The 12217-nt window shown below is 38.1% G+C and overlaps 1 protein-coding gene across 1 annotated transcript; it reads left to right on the top strand.

The window, feature by feature from the left end:
* The first annotated feature begins 606 nt into the window (after positions 1 to 606).
* Positions 607 to 11475, top strand: LOC128424540 (sodium- and chloride-dependent neutral and basic amino acid transporter B(0+)-like). The gene is made up of 15 exons (XM_053410762.1): positions 607 to 660; positions 3153 to 3297; positions 3395 to 3526; positions 4515 to 4676; positions 5046 to 5160; positions 5249 to 5381; positions 5622 to 5762; positions 5857 to 5992; positions 6343 to 6435; positions 6526 to 6651; positions 6807 to 6925; positions 7567 to 7666; positions 9026 to 9135; positions 11071 to 11238; positions 11347 to 11475. The coding sequence occupies exons 1-15, from the start codon at positions 607 to 609 to the stop codon at positions 11473 to 11475; spliced, it is 1863 nt and encodes a 620-aa protein (XP_053266737.1).
* The last annotated feature ends 742 nt before the right edge of the window (positions 11476 to 12217 follow it).

Raw genomic sequence — 12217 nt, 5'->3', positions numbered from 1 at the left:
AATAAAAGTTTGTTTGTGTACAACATGCTATTAGTGATGTTGTCTGACATCGCTGAACAAATAAATCTTTACTTTTACCCTTTTTTAACCAGACAGGTTAAAAACAACCACAGCAACACTCATAGGAGTGTTGCTGTGGTTGTTACAGAAAAGAAAGGGGAACCAATATCATGATCTATACTTTTAATAGCATTTCTTATAGAATTAAACGTCTGGAGAAGGACTCACCATTTATTTTTGGGTGAACTATCCCTTTAAGTAGCCGTGTTGTTTGAGGGGAAGCCTGCAATAAAGTAAAAAAATGCATCAGATATAAGAATTAACTCAACTAACTTTTATGAACGAGCAGTAAATAGTGCTGGGATGAAAATTTGTATTAAGATGTCATGCACAAATATCTTGGGGCGGTGCAGAATAGATTAAATAAGGACCTACAGTTTTTTTTAACATAAATTCAGAGAACGACAGTGAAGGCAGGTATGCAAACAGATGACAACAAACCTGTCTGTCACAGGAAGACATAAATCCAGTTTTGTGGCTGTGAGATGAGACAAGTTTTTGGTTAGTTTTAGTTTTCTTCCGCAGCACGGCAGAGGATCAATCAACATGTGGGATTGTTTTTCAAAAAAATTCAAAGATGACCCTATTCTTTCAGATCAGGTAGGATTGTAAACTGAGTAACTACACATGCAACCTACTTTACTCTGCAGTTTGTGTTTTTGTGACTATTTATAGACTATATTTAGCACCCAAAATGATCTGATAAAATTAGGTTGAACATTTGTGTGCGAATAATAATTAATACTTTTTCTTTATATTAACCATTAACTAGTTGCGTATTAGCATGCATTTTAGAAGCATAAGCAGTAATTCTAAGGTAATTGAGAGAAAACTGTTAATTAATGGCCTAGTAGTTGTAGAATAAGATCATGAAGCATAATAATAAGTGCTTTATAATAAAGAGCCAATATGGTACAAATATGCATGCTATTAAGCAATTGGTTAATGGTTAATATGTGTTCCCTAATATAAAGTGTTACTGTTGCCAAGTAGCAATTATTCAGTGTATGAAATTATGAACAGACAAAAATGGAATATTCCTGAAACATCTGCAGATATAAATGCCACCTGTGTTGATGGATGTATTTATTGATCCAATGTTTGTCAAGGTTTTTGTTATTATCTGTATAGTCTTTCACAGTAGACAATTACAAATGTCACAGCAATTATGTAGAGCGGAAAAGAGCTATTTAAAAAAAAAAATGGAATTGCAAGTTAAATTAGCAATTGTGCATAATGCAATTGATGTAAAGCAGAGCCCAGCGCACACAACTAAACATCTATTTGTGTGGCTTATGTAAATTAAATATTTGGATTGTATTTACCTTTAATCAAGATAAAAAAAAACTTAAATTTGCTACATAAGTTTGCTTAGGTAAACAAAGTTTACATTCTGTCTAAAATAGCTACAATTCATCACACATCAAAGCTTTTTATAATGTAAACATTAAAACATTTTTTGGGGAAAAGTTTCAGCAGTAGTTTGACAGTCATTCATCAGAACAACATGAACATTTGTTTGGAGCAATTCAATTTATTTTAGGGAGAATGTGCAGCAAAGGGGACAGTAGACAGAGGCCTACAATGAATCCTGATGAAATGGTGAAATAATGTCTGACAGGCTTACATGAAATTGGAGACAATCTGCTTTTGTTTTAAGATGAAATCCCAGCATATGACAAATAATATCATTATGTTGCCCTAAATATTTTGTTGTTTAGATAGATAGATTACTTTAAAATTACAGTAAAGTACAGTATATATAGTATATAATATAACATAATATATATTTATATATGATAGTAATTATACCAATATAATAGCAGTATATAGTAATAATGGCAGCAACAGTATATATAATAATAATAGTAAATATAATAATAATCATAATAATAATAATAACATGTACACATGTATAAATATGTGTATATAGACTTATATATACAAAGAATATACAAAGAGTATGATATAATATATGATATATAGTACGGGTATAAATATAAGTATTTGACGATACAATAGATATTATAATATACTATGAGTGTAAGAATATGTAGACAGTGTGCAAAAGACAGTATTATTGTATAAAATGATATATAGTATCAATATGGTTTATATTAACGCATATCACATATGATGTGGAGTAAGTGTTCCAGTATATGGAGCGGAGTGTTGTACAGGGTACACAGTGCAAGGAGACAGGTATGTTTAGTGCAGTTCTCTGATGGTGGCTCTGACAGAGGTAGATGAGTTGTACAGTCTTATTGCGGTTGGGAGGAACGATTTCCTGTATCGTTCCTTAGAGCAGCGGGGTTGAATGAGTCTGTGGCTGAAGCTGCTCCTTAGCTTGTCCAGTGTTTTGTGGAGGGGGTGAGAGGGATTGTCCATGATTGCCAGCAGTTTTGCCAGCATCCTGTCCTCCACCACCTCCTCCAGGGTGACAAGCTTAGAGCCAACCACAGACTCTGCCTTCCTAATGAGTTTTTTCAGTTTGTTGGCGTCCTTAGCCTTGATGCCCGCACCCCAGCACACCACAGCAAAGAAGATGGTGCTCGCCACAACAGACTTATAGAACATCTGCAGCATCTTGTTGCAGACATTGAAGGACCTGAGCCTCCTCAGGAAGTAAAGCAATTTAAAGACCTCAAGTTTACCCACTGTCATTATTGGTAGCAGATATTAATCAATCAGCTCTATACATATCCTGCTAAAGTTAAGGTAGTGTTTGATAATCATTCTACAAATTTGAATTGTTTGCATTTTAGCATGTGGAAAAATAATTGGTTAACAACATATTTCCAGACTCTTTACCCTTAGAATACTGTTCAACCCGACTTCAGACCACATATTTGTTTGACATCTCTTTCTGATGCATCAAAAGCAAGGCACACATATGGGCCTGACCCAACTTATATAAAGCCCAACATGCCCATCCATACTCACATGGTTGAAAGTCCAATTTGCCACAGACACAACATGGCACTGACAGGAAAAAGACAGTCTGAAACTAGCATCGACACTCGGTACCATGTTGCGTTGGATGGAAGATAGAGCCCAATATTTTTTAATGTGTGAAATTCGGTTCTGAACAGGATTGTCAACTGGATAATGGTGATGAGAATGCTGAGCGTGGGAACTGGACAAACAAGAGAGAATACATGCTCTCTTTGATCGCCTATGCTATTGGCCTGGGAAATATCTGGAGATTTCCCTATGTTGCCTACAAGAATGGAGGGGGTAATTATTTGGAATCAGTGTGACGGAAATCTCTCAAGCGAACAGCTTTTTAAGAATAAATTAATAAAATGACGACTTTCTTTAACATTTTGACTAGGTGCCTTTCTCATTCCTTATTTCCTGATGTTGGCTTTATGTGGAATCCCTGTTTTCTTCCTGGAAAATGCCATCGGTCAGTTCTGCAGCCAAGGTCCAGTCAACATGTGGAGAGCTGTGCCGATGCTACAGGGTAACCCTCAAACAAATACCTGTAGTGTAGAAGATTTTGTGGTGTCGGACATTTACTGTTGATAAACATTGAAATCCTGTTAAAATGTGAAAGATAATCACATTATTTTAAGAAAATATTGTAAAAAAATGGTTGCAACCAGTGAATGAGTTACACTTTATGCGCTATTGATAATTTAGTGGATTCAGTTTCAAACATTGACATTGTAAATGAGATTGAAAATGTTCATGGCAAGCTATTGTGGGAAATAGAGCACGATGCTCTCATCACTGAGAGGGAGAAGAGAACCAACACCAGAGACAGCCAACAGAGGATGTGCAGTCGCTACCCTGTGCAGAAATGTTATGATCTGAGTATTCCAATAAAGTTTATTGTAAATAGGCCTAGGTTCAAAGAGTAAAACTGCGCTATGCATTTGCTATGTATAACCACGATAACTGGTCACCAATAGATTTGGGTTTAACCTTATATCTTTACCTTATAGCAACAAAGCTGGGGTTCTGTCTTCCTGTGACAGACAGATTTGTTCTCATCTGTTTGCGTACCTGCCTAGACTGTTGATCTCTAAATTTATGTTTAAAAGAACTTGCTGTGTTAACCTTTGTTAAATGAAACTGCAGGTGACAATTCATCTGCACATGTCAAGGCATAATACCATCTGGCCCTGGACTTACTTGAGTTTCGTCAAGACGATTTACCTCTTGTCATAAAGACGTCTTCAGGTCTGAACTTCTTCATGAAACTTAAGTGAGTCCAGTTGCCCATCTTTAGCTACAGAACTCCAGTAGATACCTGTATGACTTGGTGTCTTCATAGACGAGTCATTAAACCGAGGTTTGTAGGAAACAAATAGTAATAATTTAACAATCAAGACTGTATCAGGGTCTGCCTCTGCCGCATGGGAAATGTATGTAGAGGGCTCAGTAGGGTCAAATACAGTTTTTTTGTGCTGTAATCTGTTATCCTCCTTTTTCTGTTTGTTATCCAGGTCTTGGCCTCTCCGTAGTCATAGTAAACATATTGACGGTAGTTTATTATAATGTCATCAGCACCTACAGCCTGTACTACTTGTTCGCCTCCTTCCAGTCTCCTTTGCCGTGGTCTAGCTGCTTCAGTTGGGCGGACAGTAACTGCAGCAGCACACCCAGAGGTAATGTTTTTATCTGTAGCCCTTGTGGAGAGTGAAGAGTTGTAATCTCCAAATTCTGGGGGGGGGGAATATGATTATGTCATAGCCAGCGTTTATATAGGGATATTGGCGCTGAAACAAATCAGCGTATGGATACTGGATAGAATAAAGATTCATTGTGAATCTGTAGCCGGACGTCTGCTCCTCCATTTGTGGTGCAGGATGCGTTTGCACTCACGCAGTGAAAAGAATGTGGCCAAATGTTTAACCTCCGAATGTGGTCTGAGGGAAGGGTCTGAACGTGGTCCTGGAGCCATGTTAGGTCAACACTGCTTCTCAGGACATGTCTATTTTAAACAAGCTGTTCACCAGTCTTCGTTCCTTTTCCAGTGTCTTGTAATGTAAGTGGTGTTCTAGTGGCCAACTGGACTCAGGAAAACATCACTTGTCCTTCATCTGACGTGATCAGGGCTCCAGTGCAGAGTCCAAGTGAACAGTACTGGGAGTAAGAATCACAAACTCTAATGCAAACAAGCACAAATACATTTGTCATGGTGTGGTTTCATGACAAGTCAGATTTCTCTCTTCCTCAGTCGTGTGGCTCTGCAGAGATCCAGTGGTCTGGATGAAACAGGACCAATAGTCTGGCATTTGGCCCTTTGTCTGCTGCTGAGCTCCCTCCTTGTTGCTGCAGCTCTTTTTAAAGGTATCAAGACTTCAGGAAAAGTAAGTCAGCTACTGCTTAATTTTTTCTTATCCACAATCTGTGAAAATCAAATTCTTCATGGTTCACACACTTATTCTTAGAAGCAGTGGAGCCATGCTAAATCATGTGCTAAAGACTGGTCTGGGCAGTCATCCTTACTGCATTGTGTTAAATGTATCTCTTTCACACTGTGGCATATGCATTGCTCTGTGGTCAGCTCGCACATTCAGTGAGAGATTTTAAGATGTTTTTCTCTGCAGGTTGTATATTTCACAGCTACATTTCCTTATGTGGTGATTTTGATCTTGCTGATCAGAGGTGTGACACTAGAGGGAGCCGCAGAAGGCATAGCTTACTATATTGGTTCAGGATCCAATTTCACTAAACTGATGGAACCAGAGGTAAGAATCCATCAATCACAATGTCAAAAATTAAAACACTAGACATTTGCAATGTACTTCTTAAATCACCATTATAGAGTATGTTGTATTTCAGGTCTGGAAGGATGCAGCAATTCAGACTTTATATTCCTTGTCCATTGGAGTGGGAGGTGTTCCGACCCTTGCTTCCTATAACAATTTCAACAACAACATGCTTGTGGACTCAGTTGTTGCATGCCTTACTAACCATGGTAGGACAATTTTATTTCAGATGAAGCACTGATTTTAAAGCAAGGTAATTTTTTTTGAAGCTTTACTGAGAAAAAAATCTGGTAAGATTTGACAGTAAAGTAGGATTAGATAGTAGTCGATCGATAAGTATAGATGTTCGGATGCTTACCACTTAGGCATCCCAAAGTGATAGTATCTACTTTGGCTAACCACATTCTACAGGAAAATGTCTTTCAATCGCTGCTATCATGTTCTATAGTTAGATAACTGCCCTTCAAAAATTATGTAAATGCATCTTTTTTCACAATGTCATCTTTGGTTCAAATAGATTTTCAATTTGTGTTTAACTTACTGTTTTTAATTTCTTTAGTTTCCAGTGTGTATGCAGGCTTCGCCATATTTTCGATTTTGGGTCACATGTCTTACATCTATGGACAACCTGTTGAAAGTGTGGTGAAGGAAGGTCAGATACCAATGATACTTCTTACTGTACTTATCAGATGTCAAATGGCTGCTGTATGTTCTCTGATGTTTTGTGTCTTCGTCTTTTCAGGGTTTTCCCTGGCATTCATTGCATATCCAGATGCTCTGGCTAAAATTCCCATTTCCCCCCTGTGGTCCGTACTGTTCTTTTCAATGCTTACAATAGTTGGCCTGGATTCTCAGTTTACAATGATAGGTGAGATAACCATTTGCCAGTGGAAGGGCTCTGCTGTCATATCATGCTAACTGGCATAAATCTTAAATGTAAACTATATGATCTGTGTTGAAGCAAATAACCAGTCTTTGCTACTCAGTTTACTCACTGATTTCCATCTCTCCTCTTTTTGTTAGAGGTGACCAGCAGCTGTTTAATTGATACCTTCCCTGAAACCCTTCGATCCAAACGTCCCTTTGTGAGTCTAGGGTCATGTATCTTCATCTTCCTCCTGGGCCTGCCATGTGTGACAACGGTAAAGCAGATCTGCCAACAGAGACAACTGTCCGAAATTATTCGGGCTGCAGCCTAAATATGCGTCATTTTTGCTATAGTCCAGCCAATGAAAATCGTTGGGCATTTTTCGTTGATGCACACACATTGTACTTTCTAAACGATCTTCTATCTCCAATCAGCACCAAACTTCACATGTTTGATAAGAGTCCAGGCCTGCACACATCTAGATGCCAACATTCAGCCCTAGTCAACTCGACCCCTACTGGCAACAAGAAGTTACATGTTGAAAAGTTGGACTTTTGTCTTGAAACAGGAAGTTCTTCCAACTTGAGTACATATCCAATCCAAACAAAACCTCACAAGAACAGATCTAGGTCAAATGTTGTCCAAAGATCCCTAAGATAGTTATAAATATTTTTGTGAATTTGTGAATGTTGCTATGTTGAACGCTGTTGCCGAGCAACACAAAAAATGTTGAAGTCTATCTTTTACAGTTGACCACATTTTTGGGAGGCTAAACATGCATGAGAACTCATGGAACTTGGCAAACACATTAGAAATGCCATTTACTTCCAATATGAGTTTTGCATATGGTTTTGGCATAATGGCTCAATAGTGTGTATGTGTGTGTGTGTGTGTGTTTGTTTGTGTTTAAAATAGGCAGGAATATACTGGGTAACTCTAATCGACCATTTTGCTTCGACCTGGGTGCTGCTTATTTTGGTTGCTATGGAGGTCCTTGGCTTCGCCTACATTTATGGTAAATATACCTCATATATGGTTTATCTGCATGACTGTTTGTGGAACCTATATTGCGTCAACCGCTCATCTTGTTGTCTTAACACTTAGCATGTTTATGCCCAGAGAAGTGCAGTGTACAATTCGGTGCTTCAGTCTTCAGATATACCACAGCATCAGTCAGTGATGGGTCAGAACCAACGTCAAAATCCCCACCAGATTGTTTTGATAATAAGATTACCATATCTCACCAAATTTAGATAATACAAACATTGATAGGTGCACATTTGACACTCTTTCGAGCTGAATTGTACATGTGTATGTACCATACATGTTATTTAAACAAACTCATTTTTATCTTATGAAAAACATTAACTATAAAATCTTGAGTTTCGTAAATCAGGTAGGATAAACACAAATATATCTAACTTCCCTCTGCACCATAGATGTTTTTTAAAAAACTCTTCACACAAACAATAAAAAGTGACAGTGTAGTGGAGAAGACTCACTAGTGGCTCTAGGCTAGAGCATTACCACATGCCAAGCTAACAGCCCTCTCCAAACAGACAGGTTTAAAAACTCAGACTGCACCGGTGCTGTAAATGTTAACCATAGTCATATAGAAGTAACATTTAAATAAAATCAAAGTTCAGGATATTCTAAGGGTCTGCAAATCCCATTTAAAGACCAAAACCAACAATGTGTTGAGGTCGTATCAAATGTTATTCAAAGAAAAATATTAATAGATTTGTGTGGTATTCAGCATGTGCCAAAATATTTCAAACAATGGTCAATCCCAGATAAATCCCCAGTTTTATTTGAGGTAACAGGACATCACAATTTGGTCGCCGTTTTATTGTGTCAAATCCACTTTACCCCCATGCATGTATCTGCTTTAACTTCAAGCAACGTATGATGACGGAAAAAACAACAGCTTGCCACTTAGTCAGTCAGCTGATTTTTGCTTTAACTGTTTTTATTTTTCACTTGTAATACTTTAGTTCATCCATGAACAGTGTGGTAGATTTTCATTGGCAATGACGGTGAAGACAAAAACTCCCATGATGCTTATGTTTGTTTCAGTTGCATAGCTAGCCTTTGCTAAGCATGTGGGTTTTGGTCTTTTTCTGGGATTTATTTAAATGATGTAATCTATAGAATATAGAATATCCCCAGTTTTATTCTTCATCATTAGTTTATCAGTTGAGGATCATTACATTTATTCAGATTTTTAAATTTTCAGTCACTATGATAGAAAAATAATTGCACCGTTGAAACCGTGGCTAGCATTTGATTAAGTGCTTGATGGATGTGAATACAAGACAAACCTTTCCATTGCACTAAACTGTCTCCATTGCGCATTTCTTCTCATGCATTTCAGGAGTAAACAATTTAATTAAAGACATTGAGATGATGATTGGGAGGAAGAGCTTTTGCTTCTGGCTGTGGTGGAGAGCATTTTGGCTCTTCATCAGCCCCTTCTTCATTTTGGTGAGTAATGAGTACAAATTTGGTTTGAAACTAAGTTTATATGGGAAACTATTCACGTAAAATATGAAATTCACTACTTCAATGTGACCAAAAAGTGGAAATTATTAATATTTGAAATTAATATAATATTCAATGCTGCTCTGAAAGACTAACTTTAATATCTTGCATCAGAAACAATGCTTCACCTAGCATTACATTCTTTCTGGTTTGTACTGAATAGGTCTGCACTCTCTTTTTATGCCTCTGCGCTGGCAGCAGTAAGGGGCTGGAGGCATTATGGTTTCATGTTGTCATCTTATTCTTGTGAACACGATATCTCAAGAACACCTTGAGGGAATCTCATCAAATTTGGTACTCAAGGACTCAAGGATGAACTGATCAGATTTTGGTGGTCAAAAGTCAAAGGTTCAGGTCACCATTACCTCATAAAAACATTTTTATGACTGTGCACCATTAACAGCAAGTGGACAGAGCCATGTTTTGTCTGTCTGTCAGATTCGTGTGTACACAGTATTTCAAGAACATCTTGAGAAATTTCTTCAAATTGATACAAAAATTCGCTTGCACTCATTGTTGAAATTATTATAATTCAAAGGTCGAGGTCACTGGTAAAGCTTTTGCTTAGTTCCAGTCCTGCCGCTCCAACAGGAAACAGTTTGTTAATATCAGAAACATCTACTCCTTCCTTGCACCAATCGACCATGGCGTTCCTCAAGGCAATGTGATTGGCCCCCTCCTCTTCACCATATACATGCTACCATTTGGTCAGATCATTCATCACGACAGACTGAATTTCCACTCTTACAGAACCCTCCTCCTAACATCCCCCACAGTCACTTGTCATCTGACGCCGTGACATTAAATCCTGTATTACAGCCAATTTTCTTAAACTTAACAGCAGCTCTTGGTTGTGGCTACCAAGGTCCTCCTTCAGAGGTTGGGGGACTTACTTCTCACTGTGGAGGGCTGTACCATCTACTCGTTCATTTAAATCCCATTCTGTCACCAAAACTGCCTTCCACCCCCTCAAAAACATTTCCAGACTCAAACCCTCACTGTCAGACTCTGTAGCGAAACGCTCATCCATGCATTCATCACCTCCCGTCATGACTACTGCATTGGAGTCCTGTCTGGGGTACCCAACAAAGCCCTGGACAACAGGCTCCAGTATGTGCAGAACTCAGCTGTAACAGTTCTCACCTGTTCCAAACCCTGGCAGCACATCAAAACCACCCTCATCCATCTTCACTGTCTGGCAGTTAAATCCTTGATCACCTCCAAACTCCTCCTGTTCACCTACATATCCCTCCAAGGCTTTACTCCATAATGCATTTCTGACCAACCTAGACGCTTCAAGCTACCCAGGAGTCTGCTCACCGTCCCCCATACTGGACTGCAGACTTTTGGAGAAAGAGCTTTTAGCTTGGGTGCCCCCACCCTCTGGAATGATCTGCCAATAGAGATCCGCAATGCCAAATCCAGAGAACATTCAGAAGCTAATCGAAACTAGAAAATGTTTAAAAACACATGACCTGGTCTGATAAAATGTATTCTTATCTTTGTCTCTGTTACCTTAAATATGTCCCTCTCCCTAAAATTTGTAAAGTGTCCTTGGGTCCCTTGAAAGGTCGCTATAACAAAATTAAGTTACTATTATTATCTTTAGTATTGGGAATGTATTATATTAAGAATACCTTGAGAGAATCTTTTCAAATTACCATAATGTTCACTTAGACGTGGCGGTTAAAGGTCACGGTGGCTTTACAAAACATGTTTTCTCAAGACTGTCTTTAGGGAATTTCATCAAATTTTGACCAGTTGTCATTTGGAGTCAAATATGAACTGCCTTTGTCGGTGTTGTCACAGGCCACCATGTACATCTCAATAAATAGGTTTGAATGTGTCAGTCTATTAACAATTCATTATTTTGTCTAGGTGATCTTCATCTGGTCTCTGATATACTTTGTTCCCCCCACCTATGGAGGAGTCGAGTACCCAGACTGGGGCTTGGCTCTGGGTTGGTGCATGTCTGCATTCAGCCTTATCTGGATCCCTCTTGTCATTGTGTATAGGCTGATGAGAGCAGAGGGAGGCCTCTTGGGGGTGTGTATTTTGTCTTTGTTAATTGTATGTTCGGTAAATTACAAACAGTTTAAGAGTATACTTATATTCAGGGTTACTTCTAATTGTGTAATATTGTACTTTCCACAGCGTTTGAAGTCAGTGTGCACTCCCTCTGAGGATTGGCATCCATACCTTGAGATCCACCGAGGAGAAAGGTACTCAGAAGAAAGCTGTCTGCAAAGGAAAGCATTGTCAACAAAGAACAAGCCGATATAACATGACATTGTTACTGCAATTGCAATTCTAATATTGATTTGTGTGTCATATTTTCTTGTGTCCAAGGTCATATTCAATTATGAAGTAGTAGTCGATATAAAATCCATCCAGACTGGGTGCAGTATTGGGCTTTGCAGCCCATTACTTCTCAAACTGAACTGAGCGGTTCTTTTCTAGCAAATTACGTTTTCAGGTATTAAAGGGAAAATAGTTTACATTTTACAAACACTAGATAGATAGATAGATGGATACTTTATTAATCCCGTGGGAAATTCAGAGAGACATGCACATGACACTGACACTGATTCTGATTATGTCAAAGCTTCATTCAGGAATGTAGAACTTGTAGTTAAAATAAATGATCTGACCTTCAACAAAAACATATATATCTCTTTTCTCCAAGTCAGGTTTGTAGTTAAAGCTAAAACTGTGTTAATGTGATTATAAAATGGTCTCATTAGTGTCCTTTAGAGACATGTGCTGCTGTTGTCATTGTGTACAGGGAGTCACTTACAAGCATTGCTTTGATGGTAGGTTTATACCATTTTTAGGCTCTGTTGGTTACAGGACAACTAGCTCAACAATTACATAAAGTTTGAAGTGGTTCAAATTTTCAACATGTCATATTTTTATCTTCACAATGTATCTTCACGAAATGTCTTTCATTGTTTAACGATTAGGTTCAAACTGTTTACATATTTCAAGAGGTTATTGCAGCTTTTTAACTGTTCTATTAATAATA

This window comes from Pleuronectes platessa, chromosome 2 (assembly GCF_947347685.1).
Source record: "Pleuronectes platessa chromosome 2, fPlePla1.1, whole genome shotgun sequence".
Lineage (NCBI taxonomy): Eukaryota > Metazoa > Chordata > Actinopteri > Pleuronectiformes > Pleuronectidae > Pleuronectes > Pleuronectes platessa.
Note: the sequence above shows the minus strand (reverse complement) of the source record. Positions and strands in the feature narration are given on the sequence as shown.